Source organism: Pezoporus wallicus, unplaced genomic scaffold, assembly GCF_028554395.1.
Source record: "Pezoporus wallicus isolate ANWC-B61680 ecotype Strahan unplaced genomic scaffold, APGP_CSIRO_Pwel_v1 contig_11493, whole genome shotgun sequence".
NCBI classification, from domain to species: domain Eukaryota; kingdom Metazoa; phylum Chordata; class Aves; order Psittaciformes; family Psittacidae; genus Pezoporus; species Pezoporus wallicus.
In genome coordinates, this window is record NW_026635895.1 from 812520 (window position 1) to 832425 (window position 19906).

At 46.6% G+C, this 19906-nt stretch overlaps 1 protein-coding gene across 2 annotated transcripts; it reads right to left on the reverse strand.

Moving 5' to 3' along the window:
- Positions 1 to 3254: 3254 nt before the first annotated feature.
- UTP25 (UTP25 small subunit processome component) lies at positions 3255 to 18799 on the reverse strand. 2 transcript variants are annotated; one of them, XM_057398509.1, is made up of 12 exons: positions 18667 to 18797; positions 17588 to 17627; positions 16159 to 16411; positions 15201 to 15407; positions 12982 to 13070; positions 11210 to 11620; positions 9956 to 10175; positions 7357 to 7559; positions 6177 to 6359; positions 5041 to 5153; positions 4382 to 4627; positions 3255 to 3611 (listed from the first exon to the last, which is right to left on the reverse strand). In XM_057398509.1, exons 1-12 carry the CDS (start codon positions 18765 to 18767, stop codon positions 3365 to 3367), a joined length of 2313 nt encoding a protein of 770 aa, XP_057254492.1. In that variant the 5' UTR covers positions 18768 to 18797; the 3' UTR covers positions 3255 to 3364. The 2 variants fall into 2 exon arrangements, with proteins under 2 accessions (XP_057254492.1, XP_057254493.1); XM_057398510.1 differs by lacking the exons at positions 7357 to 7559; positions 9956 to 10175 and having other exon boundaries at positions 18667 to 18799.
- Between the last annotated feature and the right edge of the window lie 1107 nt (positions 18800 to 19906).

Sequence of the window (19906 nt, forward strand, 5' to 3'; positions counted from 1 at the left end):
TCTGACCCCTCTCCCTTTTGCACAGACCCTATGTACATCCACACAGGCTTTTGTGGATGTGTTTCTGATGCCCCTACCCCTGCAAAGCAAACTGCTTCATCAGACACACCAAGTCCAAACCAGCCCCAAACCCTGGGGTAACTCCATGGGCTGAGGCCAGGGGAGCACGACTAACGCAGAGCTGAGAAACCCCACAGCCTGTGACAGCACAGCTGTAAGGGAATTGTTAACTCTGCTGTCATTAACAGGAATGCTCCAATTTCTCCTTCACGTGATTAATCCCATGTCTCCCAATGACTGCTGCAAAACTAACAGCCTCCTTACCAGAGCAGCTCCCCAGCACTGGAGCCAGACTGTCCCCAGGTCACCTTTCCCTCTCTTCCACTCTAATACAGCAGCAGGCTGGCTCCTGCCTTATGAACACATTGCCAGGGGAAAGAAAAGAGAAAAAATTGCCTTTTTGTCATCTTTGACAGGAGCAACAGAACATAACAACCCTATTATCCTGATTAGGTTTTCCTGGTAAAAAAAGGAGCTGTTACAACATGCTCTCATTAGCTGGAAGAACAATCTTCCTACAGAGACAAGTGTGTATTTCTCTTGGTCATCAATTAGTAGGATTTCCTGAGAGGCAGGAGATGCTGAACAGAAATAAATCTTGTTTAACATCTTAATCCCAGTTTATTTTGACCCTGGGGTTTGAATTCCCCAAAGCTGTTAGTGCTTCAGCACTATGGCACGTTAGCAGCTGGTGCCTGGAAAGCTGCTGGCCTGATGGCAGCAGAGCACTCTCACTGGCATTCCAGCAGCTAAAATACAGGATTCATTTTCAGTACCCTGAGAGTCTCTTGAAACATCAACAAGAAAGGATTCTTAAGAGACCCCCTTCATCATCACCCCCCTTGAAAGTATAGTACCTATGCCAACATGAACAGGATTTCATTTGAGATTTCTCTCTTCAAGATGAGCAGTTCCTCATCATCGGTGCACTGCTGTGAAGAAGTTGCCTGGGCAGCATGCTGTCAGGTAAAGAAACAGATAAATGTTGTATTTGCTAACATAGGATCACAGAATCACAGCTGTGTTTGGGTTGGAAAGGACCTTAAAGCTCATACAGTTTCAACCCCCTGCCACGGCCAGGGACCCCTTCCACTGGAGCAGCTTGCTCCAAGCCCCTGTGTCCAACCTGGCCTTGAACACTGCCAGGGATGGGGCAGCCACAGCTTCTCTGGGCACCCTGTGCCAGCGCCTCAGCACCCTCACAGGGAAGAGCTTCTGCCTAAGAGCTCATCTCAGTCTCCCCTCTGGCAGGTTAGAGCCGCTCCTCTTGGCCTGTCCCTACAGGCCCTTGTCCAAAGCCCCTTTCCAGGTTTCCTGCAGCCCCTTTAGGCACTGGAGCTGCTCTCAGGTCTCCCCTTCAGGAGCCTTCTCTTCTCCAGGCTGACCCAGCCCAGCTCTCTCAGCCTGGCTCCAGAGCAGAGCTGCTCCAGCCCTTACAGCATCTCTGTGGCCTCCCCTGAGCTCACTCCAACAGCTCCACGTCCCTTCTGATGCAGCCCAGCATATGATTGGCTTTCTGGGCTGCAAGTGCACAGCGCCAGGTCGTCTCTCCTTATTCCATCCTCATCTCTATTCTAACATCTTTTCTCATTCCATTTGTGTCAAAACTTGCACATCTTTTAAAGGAGGAGCGGGAACATCACAGCACTGGGGTAGGAGGAAGCACTGGCAATAGAAACTCCTTCGTACTGATATGGAGAAGGCACCAAACCTGCCCGAGGCACTTGGCTATCGGGAAGGGCAGAAAAACCCTTGCATAGTTAAAGCTCTGGCACTAACCTCTTGCTCCTTCTTCACAGTGGCTGCACTGCATAGTATTACCTCGCTAAGGAGCTATCCCACTTTAGCTTCCTCAGAGGTCAGATATTCACCTCTGCGCTAAGTCCATCCGGCGAAGAAAGACAATTCCTTAATCCTATTTTGTGTGCTCGTTTCCATATCCACAGTTCTCTCACGTCAAGCCTAGGCCATACATGAAAACTCCTTGTTTGCTGCTCCTGCTGTCTCTGCTGTCCAGCAGAGAGATGTTCACGAGGAGAACTTTGCCATGGCTGGCTCTTCATTCTCATGTGCTACAGCAGAGGTACATAAAATTAACATAAAGCATTACCTCGAAATGCAAAGCAGGAAACTGCAGGGACTCACATGATTGCAGGACCTCAGGAACTCCCTGAGAGCACAGCCTCTGAGAAATACAGGAATCCAAATTAGGATAAATACCAGCTAAAATTACGTGTCTCATAGAATGGTTTGGGTCAAAGCTCATCCAGTTCCCACCCCCAGCCGTGGGCAGGGACGCCTTCCACCAGAGCAGGTTGCTCCAAGCCTGATCCAACCTCCTTTACTCAAGTGGTTTATTCCACTTTGGTAGATTTACTTAAGCCTCACAGGCAAGAACTCCCTCAAAGCTCATCACAGGATGGATGTTCCCTTCTTGCATTTGGGCTCACCTGCCCCTCCGCAGAACAGTCTCTCCCACGGTCCTAGCACATGCCTACAAAAACTACTCTACTTGTAGCTCCTTTTAAATTAGGCTTAGCTTCCTGGAAGGAAAAGGGGCACCACACTCTTTTCCATCTTTGTGAGATAGGAGACCACAGGTACTTGCAACTGCCACACTGTTTTTTGTACCCCACAATGCTGCTTTGGTGATCCTAGTGGGGCCAGGCAGGCTCATGTTTCTCTCCTGCCAAGTTCAACCTTGTTTCCCTTTGGAAAACACTTATCTCTGGTGAAACAGGGGCTCCTGTAAATAGGAGGCAGAGATATTTAGGTCACTCACGGAAAAATACAAAACCACAGCTCCAACCCAAGCACACTCATGGATTCTCACAACTCAAGTGTGAAGCAAGTTCAATTCTCATTCAACAATGCGCCTGCGGTGAAGAGGCTGCTCCTGCACCTCCCTTACATATGCTGCATTGAATACCTGGGCACATTTCTTCCCGTAGATTAAAGGAAAAAGTTGTTTTTGATATAAGAAGATGAGTTTGCTACACCTGAAAATAGAGTGATTCTTAAATTAAAACATTTAGCACAGCATCAATCTTGGTTGACCAGGGAGTTTTTCCATATACAAGAAGAACAGATCTACACTGACCTTGTTTCTATACAGAAGATAACCCCCAAATCCTGCTGTCTGGAATGACATCCTCCGTTTGTTGTCAGAGGACTGAAACACAAAATGCTGTATGAACAATTTCAACAGAATATTTAATAAAAGGGAGTAAGAAGTTTAACACTTTCTTAACAAACACCATCAGCAAGTGCACGAAGAGTAGAATGCAGGTCCATTCAATGTCACTTATTCACTTTCTCCTGTAACAAAGAGGTGCACGTTCTTCTTGGACTGTAGCATTTGAGCTGCGCGCTCTATGCCAACCACTGCAGCCAGCTTCTGAGCATCATACTTGGAGTAGAGCACAGTACAGGTCCATGTGGCATCCCCTCCATTGCCTGTGGCCTTCATCATATTGCAAATCTCACTGTAGAAGTGGGAGTATGTTGGCAACTCGTAGAAAATGAGGTTCCTGATGCCTTTTATTGTATACCTGTAGTAGGAAAACAAAAACCAAAAGTAAGTTTACTACCAATTTTTACAAAATGTGCGCGCTGAACATCAGTCCTGCATCAGTTCTTCCGTCAACTTCAATGCACAGCAGCTGGAGCTCAACTCCACAAACCCTGTTTAGGCTAAACTTAACACAAAGGTGGAATTTAAGGGGTGGATATGTAATACTGCCAGGCACAACGACTTCCTCCAGAGTACAGACCACCACCAATTTCTGCAGATTTCAGCCTCTTTAGCTTGGATTTTAAGACACAGAAGCCTGATCAGACCAAGTTTCATGAAACGTTTTCTGCTGATAGAAAAAGAAACGTTCCATTAGGAACTTCTAACCAGCCCCAGTCAGGATGTAGCAAATTTTCCAGGTGGCCTCAGCTTGCTGTACTGCGTTATCAAACCCATGACATATCCTCTTCCAGAATCTTATGTAATTACTGTGGCGCAGATGAACACAACGAAAGGGACAACGATTCCATTTTGTAGGCTATATGATCCTGGCCTGACATCAGTGGAACTTGGCAGCACGCACCTTCCTGAACAAAGCCCTGTGCATACCAAAGTATGAGAGTCTCTGCAAAGGACTGCTGACAACACGCACAGATTTTCAACTGAAAAGCTCTTAACTTCAGTCAAAGAAGTCCTTAGAGATTATTATATACGAATCCACCAGTTTCATAGAGCAATACAGCCCATCTACGATTAAGGTCAGACTCTACATCCAAAACTCGGAGGAAAGCTTGACCCACAACTCACCTTTTGTAGAAGTGGAAGCGCTCAGTGAACAATAAGAACTGCTTCTCTCCCTTGAGGAAGAAGCGCCTCGCTCTGCAGACACCAGCCTTTTTGGTGTATTCACAAATGTGGGTAAAATTCAGCTCCTCTTTCTTGAAGTAGTTTCGAAGACGCACGTAGTCAAAATACGACGGGACGTAGATGAGAGTGTGTGACATGATGGCGTCACGGTACTCAGGCAACACCTTGTCGATGAAGAACTGGAACCTCAGATAAGAAAACAAGCATGTTATGAGCACAGTTAACATTTAGATTTCCAATACTGATATAACCTCAAACAGGAGTATCATGGGAAAAGAGACTATAGAAGATTTTGACTATAGCTTGCTGCCTTTAACTTCATGGGATTCCTACACGTGTAGAATATAAAAGGCAAAGGCTTTATCAGTACTACACAGTTATGGTAGAGCCTGGTATTCCTCTCCTAAGCCCTATTCTCCAGTGCTTTTGGCAAGGAGAAGATCAGTCTTCCCTGGGCAGGACCTTGCCTGCATCTGAACACTAATGAAGGCATACTTCTATGCTGCAATCACACTGTGCCCTGCAGGAAACAGTATGCCCAACTAAATCTGAAATTGCAGTCATTAGGGCACAGCAACATAGTCTGGAACACAGTGTACCTTGTATCTATGACAGAAGTCAAACTTTCAGCTTCTAGCCTCCGAAAAACATGAGGAAGCTGGACCACAACGCGGCTAATGGAGCCGCTGAGCGGTACATTGCGGACGGCCACCTGTGGATAGGAAGCAGGATGGATGATTAGGGAAGCAGCATTTCAAAGGCAGCCACGTTCCAGCCAGCTTTCTGCTTGCCACTCTTGTCTGCAGCAGTGCACAGGCTGTTCTTTAAGAGAGCTCCAGTACAAACTACATTCCATATAGAATCACAGAATGGTTTGGGCTGCAAAGGACCTTAAGATCATCCAGTTCCAGCCCCCAGCCACGGGCAGGGGCACCTTCCACTGGAGGAGCTTGCTCCAAGCCCCTGTGTCCAACCTGGCCTTGAACACTGCCAGGGATGGGGCAGCCACAGCTTCTCTGGGCACCCTGTGCCAGCGCCTCAGCACCCTCACAGGGAAGAGCTTCTGCCTTAGATCTAACCTGAACTTGCCCTGTTCCAGTCTGAACCCATCACCACTTGTCCTATGGCTGCAGTCCCTGATGAAGAGTCCCTCCCCAGCATCCCTGTAGCCCCCTTCAGACACTAGAAAGCTGCTATACACAGACCAGATATATACATACCAGACCTGTTAAGTATACAGGACCACCACTTCTGCCCTGACACCCATATACTTGAGATGGACAATGAAGGGTCTCACTTTCTTTGTTTCTTTCAAAGTAATAATGCTTTATGCTTCTTATACAACAGCAGAAAAGAAAAAGGAAGAAGGCAAACCCTCCATTGCACAGCAAAAGAAATCAAATAAATAAATAAACCCAGACAACTGGTGTGTGCCAAATTAAGAATAAAACAGAATCTGGTTTCTGACATGAAATCTACCGATGAAATAAGAAAGGATCAAGTCAGTATCCCTGCAAGAGAGTATTCTTCATGCTTTTGGCCCAGCATTAGAAATTGTTGTGCAGCATCATGGACATTCAGAGACAGAAGTACTTGGGTAACAGAAACGACTGGCACATAGACAGTCTTTCTGCAACTGAGTTATGGAATTTTTCCCTGCGTTGGGTTTTGTGTTCCTCTCCCCTCCCTTAGGCCAGCATTTAAAAGGAAGCATTCAGCTCCCCTGGGAACTCACCTGCCCCATGTAATTGAAGCAGTGTTTGTTGAAGACAGAGTTAACCTGGGGGTCCTGCAGGGCGCTGAACAGCAGTGTCTGGCGGTAGTACCTGCACCAGTTATTGAGGTTCAGCATCCGCACCCGGGAGAAGTCTACCCCGTGGGAGTCCAGAGGCAGCAGGTTCACGTGCTTCATCAGGTGCTGCACAGAGAGATGGGAACACAGCTACTGACTGACAGCCTCACAACCAGCCTGTAAGAGCCTCAGCAGCAGTGAGAAAGTGGGCAGGGATGAGCCAGACAACACAGAATACATAAACCAGCGCTGATCTCCCAAGACATGGCTGAATGGAACTGATCGACTACAGCAAGAATAAATGACTTGATTTCCCACCACAGAACTGAAAGCCACCATCTCTTTAGTCATCAGTAACAGTGATTTTTGCTCCCAGCCTTCTCCTATGGGACAAGTATAATGGATTTGGGTTTGGTATTAAAGTCAATGGGCCCAAAGTTTCTGAGCTAAAAGAACCCCAAATGCAGTTCCCATCGCATCCACGGAGAGTTTGGGTGCAAGTGAAGGAACTGTCCTCACTGAATGCTGCCTCAGACTGGCATTGCTGCTGCTGCAGGGAAGGCAGCTGCACCCAAAGGAAAAAACCTCAACAAACCAGAAACAAACCAACAGGAAACAGGCTCCAGGATTCATCCCTTGGATACCGTGCAGGCTCACGGGACACCTCCACACTGTTTAAGTTTGGACATAACTAGTGCTTAGTATCTATGTGGTGAGTGGAGACAAGCCCCAGCTCCTATTGCTTTCTGGAAGAACCTGAATGAGGATGTACAGAATCCTCACACCGAGGCACTGGGCATATTTTCTCCCAGATGTGATTAAAGGAATCATCATTATACTGTTCTGCAAGATAATTAAACCCATAAAAAACAGTCTCAGATGAAATATGCCACTAAAGCACCAAATACTAAGATTTCCAGAGAACAGGTGCTGAATGCTACCAAAATCTGTAGAAAGAATATTCTTAGTACAAGGCAAATATCACGGTGGAGGGAGGAAAAAGAACAAGCATCCATGTCTGGCATCAAGTCAGTAAATTTAGCAACACTGCTCACCGCCAAAACTAAGTCCCATCAGACTAACAAGACACAGTGCAACACTGAAATCCACAGGGACAACGCACCAGAACATGTTCCCAGTTCTGCATCAGGTAAATATCTGCTTGGTCGATTACGAGAATTTCTATTGATGACAGAAAATCAAAATCCCTCTTCTTCTCCCCGTCTGCCCCAATGACAGTCCTCATTCCCAGGGGAGAGGCGATGATGATATCCGAGGAGTAGAACGGTGCATAGAGCCTCACGCTCTTCTGGAGGATGGCAATCCCTGTCCAACGACAACCAACAGCAGTTTCTTAGTTAAGGTCAATCACCAACCATATTCTTCCAGCAGGTTCTAACTGCAACTCCCTACACTCCCTCTCCCTTAACACCCACTAATGATTAGAGCTGGACAAAGCCAATCTGTTCCAAACCCTTCTTTGCCTAAAGATGCTTACCCACCCCACACCCAAACTAACAAGCATCTGGCACATTCTCACGGAGCTCAGCAAACTCTTTCAGTAGCACTTTTTTTCCCCAGATTTTTCATGGCCTGGACATTTTTTATCTGAAACACCTTTTTTTTTTTTTTTTTTGTGATTTTCTGCTATAAAGGGAGATGAAGCGGTTAAGAAAGGTAAGAAAAAAGAAGGATACAAAAGGGCACAAATGATTAACTACTCCTTTCTCCCTAAATCCTAAACTTTGGCGTCTGCCATTAGGTACTAGAGTAACTGTTACCTTCATCTGTCACGAAAGATTCAGTGTGGACCTCTTGACTATAAACTGTCTTTATCCACAAGGCCACAGGAGTGGCTACTAAAACTCAAAGGAAAAGCTTCTTCATGTTATGACAACTGAAAGCATAAGCTGGAGCACCTCCATACGGAGACAGGCTGAGAACACTGGGGCTGTTCAGCCTGGAGAAGAGAAGCTGCCTGGAGACCTCAGAGCAGCTTCCAGTATCTGAAGGGGGCTACAAGGATGCTGGAGAGGGACTCTTCATCAGGGACTGCAGCCATAGCACAAGGGGTGATGGGTTCAGACTGAAAGAGGGCAAGTTCAGGTTAGATCTAAGGCAGAAGCTCTTCCCTGTGAGGGTGCTGAGGCGCTGGCACAGGGTGCCCAGAGAAGCTGTGGCTGCCCCATCCCTGGCAGTGTTCAAGGCCAGGCTGGACACAGGGGCTTGGAGCACCCTGGTCTGGTGGGAAGTGTCCCTGCCCGTGGCAGGGGTTTGGAACTGGATGATCTTAAGGTCTTTTCCAACCCAAACCAGTCTAGGTGATTGATTCCCTTGCACTGCTTCTCATACCCCATGTTGCAGTGCACATGCCAAAGTACCTTATGCATCACCTCTGATGCTAAACAAAGGAAAAGCAAAGGAATCAAAGGAGTTTTTTTCCTGTGTGGCAACACTGCTAGGATCCAGTTTTCTGATTTAAAAATCCAGGTAGTCTGGCCCATGTTCAAACCACCCACTACAGTCTGCCCAACAAAGGTGTCAAAGGTGTCAAAGGTCTTCAGCTTCTCCCGTGTGAAGCCAACTACCATGGGCACGGGTGGAGGCTGTCACACAGACAGCACCAGGGACCTCTCCTGTGATCTGTTTTAACCCAATGATAAAAATGGTCCAAAAAACCCAAAAATTGGTTGAATTTCCAGAGAGATCTCACTTCTCACAGTTTAACAACAGCACATCTTTTCTTTCTGATTAAAAATGTGAAAGGCTGGTTTTGGTAAAGCCTAACAAATGTGTCTTAAATGAGATCTTTGTGCAGAAGTAACAGGGTGTGAGGCACAGTAAGAAAGAATAACTATTCTGCAAGTAACAGCACTGAAAGGTTCTCCAAGCGTTTCTTCACATCTAGGAAGTGGATCAAGCAGACTCTGGTACGAGAGAGGGCTGAAAGGAAAATTGTTATGCTGCTGAAAGTCAGAAGCTCTCAGCCAGAGATACTCACTGGGGGAAGGAAGAAAGACTGAGTGGGACCTGCTGCCATCTTCCACTCTATCATGGAATTTCTTGGGATGTCAATTTACCTCTTAAGAAACAGTAATTTCAAAAGCCTCTGATCTGCCAAGTTAGAAAAACTGCCTACTCATCATGGCAGCTCCAGGAAGCAAGCACTAGCTGATCCTCTGCATGCTGAGTTATTCCAGCAGCATGAGATTATAATATTATGAAATAGCCTCAGAGTTGCTGCTTGTCCAACAGTCTTGTTGGCTACTCCTTTGCCTTCATGAAAACCATGGGCAGCACAGTAGAAAACCGCTTTGCTCAATACTGAGCTTTACGTTTGTTCTAATCATTATCCATTACAAGAAACACTGTGAACTGGATGATTAAACCCCAAAGATTTGTTGGTTTCCTTTCCCAGCACGGAAGACTTTGCAGCATAATCAAGGTTATACTCTTTAAAATGTAGTGTGGGCAATCTTGCTACAATCAAACAATGACTGCATTTTAAGCAATACTGAACTTGATGTGAAAATCATTACTTTTGGAGTTCCACTTCATTTTTAAGTTCAGATTTTCAGAAACATCCAAGTTGCCAGTGCAAAACCAGCATGAATACCACAGAGCCTTAACAGAATGCCCAGCCCTGAGCTAGACATTTAGGTAGAACTTGTTACTTCTCAGTTCTTTAGAAGGTAAAAATCATCTGCTGAGTACATCATTACCAATTCTGAAGTGGTCATCAATGTTGCCAGCAAAGACAGCTTCGTAATCTTCCGGTCTTTTCAGGTTAGGGGGCTTCTCTTCTGGGTCAGAACCAAACTCCCCTTTGAAGCGTTTTTTATTACTTACATCTATTTTTCTTTTGTCATTCACTTCAAGCAGACTGATGAAAATATGCACAATTCTCAAAGCACACTCCCTGAAGGGCACTATCATCAGTACCTGTGTAGATCAAAAGTTACAACAGAATAACCCATAAAACATACACTCACAGTTAACCCTGAGGTAAGTAATGGTTTTAACCTACATCTGCCTCTCTGGGGCACCCCAGCAATCGAAACAGAACGACTCTGACATGCAGTAAGGAGGCAGCACGCTCTAGGACACAGCGTGCTCAAGAACAGGTACTGGCCAGCAGCAATATCTGGTTCCCCATCTTGCACCTAGGATGCCATTACAGCAGAACTGAAAACAAAGCACGTTCTCCTGTTCTCCCTAACCCCCAAGCAAGTAACAGCTCCCACCATACACAGCCACAGTCAGTGGCTGGCTCCTGGATGGGTGGCAAGAGTCTCTGCACAGCATTCTGAAATGTTAAGTATCTAACTGGGGAGTCCACACCACAACCCAACCTGTTCAACAGGTAGCTGGTACCACCAGTGACAAGCTAGCTGCTGTTGAATCCACCTGGTTACCAAATACAGGATGCTGTGAATCCAGGGAGCACTGGTTTAAGGCCCGCTCCACCAACTATGACAGGCAGCCTTGACAATGGGACTGGGATTCCCTGAGGTCTCCCACCTACAGAAAGATCCTTCCACACAGGCGAGTGCCTAAGGACAAAAAATTTCCTGGGACATCCCACACTGCGTGACAGCCTACACTACCTGCACTAATACTGAAGATTAATGCGGAGGCATCTTTCTGTACTGAGAGATTTAGAAACAGAAGCAGGAAAAGGTGACATGTCAGCCTGCAGTGACAGGGGGACAAAGGAAGAGGTAAGTCAAACTCATGGCTCTGAGCACAGAAACAGGCTGACCAACAACCCTGTGCTCACTGCTTCTTGCAGGGCCATGGCAGGTGAGTTCCAGGCACGATAAATGCATGTGGAAAACCCCATGCCCAAGAACAGATCACCTGAGAGAGCAGCAAGAGAAACAGCTCTGGATAAACCCCAAGGATGTTTATAGAGCCTGACCAGAAAGCCAGGGTGGGCACGGGGGGGGAAAATCACATTCATGAAGCTCCCTTACCTTAGGTCTAGTGAGCCCTTGATCTCTGTGGTCATCATTGTCAGCCCCTGGCTTTTGGTTTCTTTTTTTGGCATTGTTGCTGAGCACCTGGGAATTTGCCTTCAGAACGTGGTTCAAGGCATGCAAGCAGTAAGCATGCCGGATTTCTTCTCCATTGGTTAAAGCATTTCTTTCTGGGTAGAACAAGTCCCGGTATGTGTTCATGATACAGAAGAGCTCTCTTTGTAATGGGGTAAAAAAGGCATCACTCGGTTTATTCACTGAGGACAGAAATTGCTTATTCACTTTTGGCCAAGTGGATTCTAAAGGTTTGTGAAGATAAAGCTGCTTCACATCAACTTCTTTGTCTGCTTTCAAAGCTTTGGGTTTCTCCAAAGTGGAAGAAAACGTCACTTGGCCCAGCCTTGGCCACTGAAAAAAAAAACACAAGCAAACTAAACCAAAGCAGTCAGATGTACCAAACTCATGCACTCTCAGCACCACAGCTGGCACCTTCACCAAGTTCATGAACTTTGAGGAATTATCTTTCCATAAGACAAATCAAAACCTTTTTTTTTTTCAATATGCAATCTCTTTTCAAGCCTGGCAGGGTAAATAACAAGACACCTGAGCTCAGCAGATCTGCGTGTATTTTGCAGTGATGTGTCTACAACCATCCTCATTTTACAGATGAGAAACCTGAACAAGAGGAAGGATGACCTTTCTGCCTAACCCACCCAGCACATCAGTGGCACACACCAGGGGCAAGATGAGAGTCTGACCAGACTTACAGATGAGCCACACTGAGGTATGTAGTTTGTTTAAAGATGAGACCAGAACCCCATCAGGGAATAAATGCAGAAGTCGTGATTCAGTTGCTATATGCAGTCTGAGTCTGTCTGATTTTGAGAACAAAACTATCAGTGTAGTAGGGGAAAATTAAACTTTAAGCCTTCTGCCATGCAAGTTGTCCCTACCTATCTCTGTAACATAGCTACACCAAGTTAGGCAAAGACATATCACACATTGCTTCAGGTGGCACTGGTATTTTTGGCCTCCATATTCCAAAAATGAAAGAAAAAAAAAAAGAGTTAAACAAATCACAGCTTTCTCTCTGACTGACTAACCGTTGGATATCTTCCAGGGACTGTCACCCAGCATATGGCTGACCAGAATGCAAGGCAACTCTCCAAAACAGAATCAGATGTGAAAAAAGTTTGGAAGCAAAGGTTTGTCTGAAAATGAGTAGTTTGAAAACCAATATTCTCTCTCAAGCAACGAGGTGCTTTTCTGGTGCTAATATTATTAATACTGGAAATAACGGGTGAAGTAAAGTGTTAAATTGCCCTTTATGGGCTTGTCAATGCATACGGAGATGCAGTCATCCCAAAGAACATGGAAGCGCACCACAGGTACTTATAAGACTGTAGATGGTCACCTCACAAGTTCAGTTACAGAGCACAACCTGGCAGTGTTCAGTTAACACTCAGAAACCAGTCTTGTCCTACCTGGAGTCAAGAGCACTAAAACTGGGGGTTTGAGACCACAGCTCAAACTCTAAAGCGATGTTTCTCAGCTCTGTTGCCTTATGCCTACATAACAGCAGATTTCAGATTTCAGCTCTTGCCCAGCACTAAATGAAGAGGAGAACACTTCAGCAACAAGACAGTGACAAAACCTTGACAATTACAATGCCAACAGCTAATACTAACAATTATGAATTAACTCGTACAAAAAAGAACGATTTTAATCCCGGATTTAGGAGCTCTGGATGGCTACAGAACACTTGTTACCTGGCTTTGACTTGAAGTTTTAGGAAGAGTAGACATTTTTTCTACATCTTTTTCTTCGAGTTCCTTGTCCATGTGTTGTTTAAATGGATCTATTTGTAACAACAACAACAGAAAAATGTCCTGAGAACCATGCAGCTAATACTAGAAGCAAGTTTCAGAATCGATTTGCAAATGAGACAAACAGTTTCCATGCTGGCCAGCACCACAGTTAAAACCAGTTATTTTGAAGCACTTGGAGATGAGCGAAAGGATGTCAAATTCTCTTTATAAGAACAGAGAGAACAGATTTGACAGATTGCTTAGAAGAAAAAAAAAACAAAAAAGGCAGCACTTATGGAAGTACTAGAACTTTCAATCACAAAACAAAGGTTGGACAGGAAAGCAATATATAGCAGAAAACATTGTGGCAACTTTCTGCCTTAAGCTCTGACACATCCATCCCTTGCAGGTGAAACAGGCTATCAACAGTAAAGACTTCAAGTGAACTTACTGCCCTTCTTAATTTATAAGCAGTTTTGCCCAGGGCTTTGCATCTTTGGCCAGTGATATGAGTACAGTATGTGATAAAACACAGAAAGATTAAGTGGATTTTGGGAAGGGAGACAAAAAATGCCAGAAGTGAGCAAAAGTCTGATTTATCTAATCAGCATTTCTTTCTGGAAAGGAAAGGAAGGGCAGGGAAGTGTAAAATCATGCTGTATTCAAAGATATTGGCATGCACAGAGTCACATGCAAAGCTTCTTTTGAAACCCAAGCCCTGTATACTGCTTGCAGCACAACAGCACTCACTGCATAAAGCAAACCAACTAGAGAACACTACTGTCTGCCAACAGATCAGCAGCCCATGTGCAAGTTACCCAGGCCAAAGTCAAGACAGTTGCTCATCATGACACTGTTAGGAAAGTCTTCCCAGAAACACAACTGAACAGGGTGCCATTTAATTGTAATACAGGCTCTCTCTTGAGTTGACTTTCATGGATTGCAGCATTGGTCAGATAAAGTACAGATAACAGAGTGAAGCATTTATAGGAATTCTAGTGACCTCAGGACCAGAGGAGAAATCTGTCCCCTCTCTGCTGTGTTACATGACTCATTTTCTGTAATGAATTATAAAGCCACCTCCAAGCTGCAGGAACCCACTGAAAAGTAGTGCATCATTTATAGGTTGAACAAAGCTGTTAGGATACTTAGCATGCAGTTGGAGAGCTACAGTTCTCATTAAAATGCAATGCCAACAGCCTAAGTAATATTCTCATGGTAACAAGAACGAGCTGTTTTTTCTATCACATGGCCCTTTGATGCTTCCACACATTTCATGTATCAGCTAGGCTGCCTCCCAGATCCAATGGCAGCTGCTGCTCCAAGATGACAAGCCAGCATCACTAGGGATGCTACAAGACGTATTTCTCTCTCTCAAACTATGCCAGCTGATATTAAAACCAGAGAGCATGAAAAACGAAGAGAAGCTCTGCAGGTGCCAACATGTGGTGTATCCCCGAACGATCACCACGTGTACACACAGGTGTTTGTATCACACATGGTGGGATGGCTCCAACACTGGAGCTCTGATTGTACCCATCGGCACACTGCAGCACTGAGGTTCCGGGCTACGCCTTTAGAAGGTACCACATAGGCTCCACTGATGCCTTATGCCTTCCCGATCCTGGTGCAGTTGGACTCCTCTGTATCACCTTAAAACCTGACAGAGAGCCTCAGCATTTGTCTCAATTACTGTGGCTGCCCCAAGCTTCTGAAAACTCACCTCTACCTCCACTGAGTTGTGAAGGATGCCCTCACAGGTCAGCTTTGTGATTATCTCCTGTGCTCTCTGTGCCAAGAATATCTTCCAAAGTCAAGCGCAAACTTGCAGGGCCCTTCGTATTACGCTAGCTTTTTACACTTCTATTAAAGCAACAGAACACATCAACACCCTCCATGCACATTTCTAGCTCCTGATACTTCAAGCTTTACTGATCGTAACAGAAACTACACAAAAATCCCAGCCCACAGGGGCTGCAGAAACAAATGGTTCAGCTACACATCTGCATTAGCATCAAGCAATCCCTGTGGAATCAGCTCACACGTGGGCACCACAATGAATAATGTAGCAGAAAAACTCAGAAGCTATATAGCGTATCATTAGGCATCTGATAATTTACACATGTTTACAGATCCTCCTCTAGAGGCAGATCACTAAAGACAAACATACTGCGTTTTACCTTCTGAAAAAGCTTGTGAAGAACTGCCATCTCTCTTATCTGCATTGCAATCTCCACTCTCCTCTTCCATGAAATTGGTTTCCAAGCTAAATTCAGATTCATGTTTCACATCAGTAAACTCCTCAACTACTCCATGACCAGGGTCACAAGAGGTATCTATGCCATCAGCCTGCTGCTGGCTAGGCGTCTGCTCTGCCGTGTCTGTAGCTGTGAAGGGATAGAGAGAGAAATGGGTTATATCCTCCTGGAAAAGTTACTGTGTGTAGCTAACCTCTCCCTGGCTAAGTTATTCCTTTTTCTTCCAATGCTCTATCCAAAGAAATAAAAGCAGGCTTTGTATTCCACGGTAAAGATGACTTTTGACTAGCATGCCAAATGTTACATAATACACAATGTGTTTCTCCAGAGAAAATGAGAGACAGAACCTATTTAGGGAATACAAGTTTCAGTTTCCAAAGACCTCAAAAAACTGAAAATAATAAAAAGTTTTCCCCCCTCTCCCAGAATTTCTTAGCAGTTTTTATGAATAAAGATACTTCATCATAAAGGAGGAGGTTTCCTTCCAATTTCCATGTTTTTTCCTCTGCTATGAGGCAAACCTTTCCCTCCTCTTGGCGGCAGCAGCCGAGGCAGATGCTGTGTGAGAGAACAGCTTGCATCTCCCCCGAGTGGGTGAGAACCCCTGGTGTGCTGCTCCATGTGGATTTCCTCTGCGCTGCCGCCCAAACAACATCTGAGGAAGCAGCAGCAGGCTGTCAGCTGGGAAATAAGCACAGCTACCCTCTCCCTGCTGAATCCTTCGGCAGCCACACAGAGGCAATGGAGTAGCAGCAGCTCCACGCCAGAAGAGCGCCCAGCCAACAAGCCAGCCTACACCAGGCTCCTGGCTAAAAACATATGTTATTCAAACTTCCTAACTGCAAGAACATTTACCAAAGCATTCGAAAAGACAAACTACCTTCTTCCTGCTCTGGTACATCATTCTGATCTTCTCCACCGCCATCTGCTTCTCTGCTCTCCTGGGACCCTTCGCTGTCCATTTCTGTCTCACTTTCCTCAGCTTCTGGTTCACTTTCATCTTCCTCCTCCTCCTCCTCACTCTCAGACTCAGGAGAGGTCTTCAGGGTAGCCAGGAGCTTATGATATACAGAGACCTGCTCCACTTCAGTCTCTGAATCGCTTTCCGCACTCGATTTATCAGAACTGTCAGACTGGAAGGGAAAACACCAGCGTAGCAGCAACGCTCCATTAGCCACAAGGCAAATACCCTCACTTCTAGTTCCAGCGTTACGTTTTGCCTGTCCCATCCCTCCCTTATGCAGATGGATTTTTTTCAAAAATCACCATTTTATGCAAATAGTTATGCTGGGCACCTCCATTTGGATTTTGAAAGCATCTTTGTAGCTCTAGGCCGAAGAGCCTCGTTCTGCGCTGATTTAAGAGCATCACAAAATGTGGTTCTTTCGGTCTCATCTGAGCAAGTACGATCGCTCTCCACTGACAAGGCATTTACTGAACTGGCCCTGGGTTTTCCTAAGAAAACCACACACAGAACAAAACCAGGGCACACATACTAGGGACAGAGTGCACCGAAAACGCTTCTGGCTTTCAAGGAGGTGACATGGCTCTTGGTTGACAACAGTTCACTGGCGAGTCGGTCAGGTCTGGCTCAGCTGTAAAGCTCTAACCTTCAAAAAACCAGTTCTTTCCTGGGCCAGTTCTGTCCTGGGCTAGCACAGACCAGCAAGTACACCAGGTTATAGGCAGAATTAGCGTGAAACCAGGAGTACAGCCACAGCACCATTTACTCCTTTCTTAATTCCTTTCAGCCCCAAAAGGCAAACCCAGTAGATAAGATATTGATGCACAAAATTGCTAAGGAAACAAATGAACCAGAATAAGTAATTTTTCCACACTGAAACTTTGAAGTCTTTTAATAAACTGAAGATAAAGGAGGTTACCAAACCCCGAAAAAAAAGCACTGGCAATCTGAGGCAGAGGAAAGAGCACGTTTCTTTGTTCAATAAAGAATGAAACACCTCCTAACCCATGCAACACTAAAGTTACTAATATAATTAAAACAACTCACAGAATGATTTACTTTCCAATGTGGCTAAGTAAAATGCAAAATCCCCAAGAACAGCTGTGGTATTTCCTGCTGCTTCTGCCCTCTCATGGTATTAGTTTTGAGTCTACACACACTACAGAGAACAATTCAGAGCCACACAAAAAAGACATTCAGTTTTTACTCCTGAACAGAGGTTTTCTAAAGGGAACAACTTAATCAGCTTGCGTAGCTTGGTAAGATAAAATGCCAAGTGTTCCACTTGTTCCACTTCACTGGACAACACAAAGACTGAAGTAAGGAAGAAATAAAAATCAATTACCAGTTCACAGACTTGAGTTGCCTCTGGTCTTCCCGGAACCCTGAAGAGAAAGCACTGAAATACCTTACTCTGTCATGGATGTTATACACAGGATGAAAGGGATGAGGGGGAGAAGGAATTCATGCACTACATGAGTCTTATAAAACGTAAAAGAGAGCATAAAATCAAAGCATCACACAATTAAGAAAACAGACTTGGCACTTACCCTGAGAGGTTACCCTCTGAGGTGATGCTACGCTCTACATGAAGCCTAAGTGCTCAGGCATTATAACTGATCAAGAAATGGAATGTTTCAAAGCAGACCCTGATGTGAATCGGAAGATGGGCCATTAAAAGGAATCCAAGGAATCTAACTACAAAGGTAGTTCATACAACAAAGTTAAGCAGAGCAAGAGCCTGCCTCTAGCTCTTAAGTATTGATCTGCAAAGTGGGAAAACAGGCACGTACCGCTGGGAAAACAGCACTGGGAAACCAGCGTGGGGACTGTGATTCTGCAGACAAGACACTACGAGCTGGGCCTGAACTAACCTCAACTCTTTCCTTAGCACTATTTCCCTACTACTAAAGACATGCAGTATTAAACTGAATACAGGACTGGGCAGCAGCATCCTCGCAGGCTTTCAGACTTTACAGCAGCACCACATCACATAGTACTTGCACTGAACAGATCATTCCTCTCAAGTTTACGTGGCGGGTCAGAAGCGTGGTGCCCTTTTTGAGAGACAGGCATCCCGCTGAGGCAGATCTTACCACACGAGCCCCACGATGCTCTGGTTTACGAGATCAGAACGGGATGCGGTACCAGCGGGGGGCAAGCCCGAGCTCTGGCCAGCCAAGGGACCGCCCCAGGGTCAGAGCAGGAGTCCCGCTTCCCAGGGCAGGCTGCGGGCTGCACAAGAACACTTCACCACGTTCGCTGCCTCCCCTCCTCCTTGCGGGGCCGCAGACGCCCCTCACCTCTCCTCCTCCCCTCAGGGGAGAGGCCGCCGGCCCGGCCGGACTGGAGGGGCCTGGAGCCGCACGCAGCCGCTGCCCGGCGCACCCCGCGGCAAGGGAGCAGCGAGCCCCCCGCACTCACTTGTCATGGAAGGGGTGCTCCTCCCCGAACTCCCTCAGGTGCTTCCTCTGCTTCTTGCTCAGCCCGCGCAGCAGCTCCCGCCCGCCGCGCCGCTTACCCATGCCGGCCCGCCACCGCGCTTTACGGCAACGCGCCTGTCGCGCCGCTGTCGCGCTGCCGTACGGCACGCCCGGGAGCGGCGGGAACCGTGGCCGTTGCGGTGGGGCCGGAAGTGGTTCTGTGGCTGCCGGCAGGCGCGGTGCTGCCGGGCCGCTGCTCGGGGCCGGGAGCCAGGGAAGCGTAGGGCAAGGAGCGCAGGGCGGGGTGGCACAAGAGATGGGGAAGAGCCGCCGCTTGTCTCCGCTGCAGCCGGAGGTCGGTCCCTCAGCACCGCATCCACTGCAGCCGGAGGTCCGGCCCTCTGTACCATACCCACTGCGGCCGGAGGTCTGGCCCTCTGTACCATACCCACTGCAGCCGGAGGTCTGGCCCTCTGTACCATACCCACTGCAGCCGGAGGTCTGGCCCTCTGTACACCATACATCCACTGCAGCCGGAGTCCCTCTGTACCATACCCAGTCTGGCCCTCTGTACCATACCCACTGCGGCCGGAGGTCTGGCCCTCTGTACCATACCCACTGCGGCCGGAGGTCTGGCCCTCTGTACCATACCCACTGCGGATGGAGGTCTGTCTCTCAGCATCGCATCCACTGCAGCTGGAGGTTTGCCGTGGGACGGTATGAGCATGATGTGTCCCCAACAGTACGTTTGGGGTAGGATCAGGCAAGCACTGTTTCTGCTTTGGAAACAGGCATCAAGAGGAAGCCCTGAGCAAATAACATTTAATTCTTGCAGCATTATAGATGGATGTGGTGCTACTTCTGATCCCTGGGTACAGAAGCAGCAACAATTAAATGAACCCAGCCTACCCTGGAGACTGATCCTCCGCATGCAAAGTGGGACGCTGCAGTGGTGTATTCTCCTAGATATTACTTGCGCTACAGCATCTTCCCAAACTGCCCTAGAACCCAGTGCACTCTGCAAAAAAGTTGTGTTTTCAGGGAAAACTCCAGCAGTAAGGCTGGAGGAAGAGAAGGAGGAGGGAGAGGCCCAGCAGGAGTTCTTATTGTTCAGACTGCTTTAACCTAAAAGGTTAAAAAAAAGCTCCAAATGAAATCATACTGAACCCCACATCTTCCAACATCTCCCTGGTCACTGCCATACGGGTGAAGTTTAATGCTGCTTTAGCATGTGCAAAGAT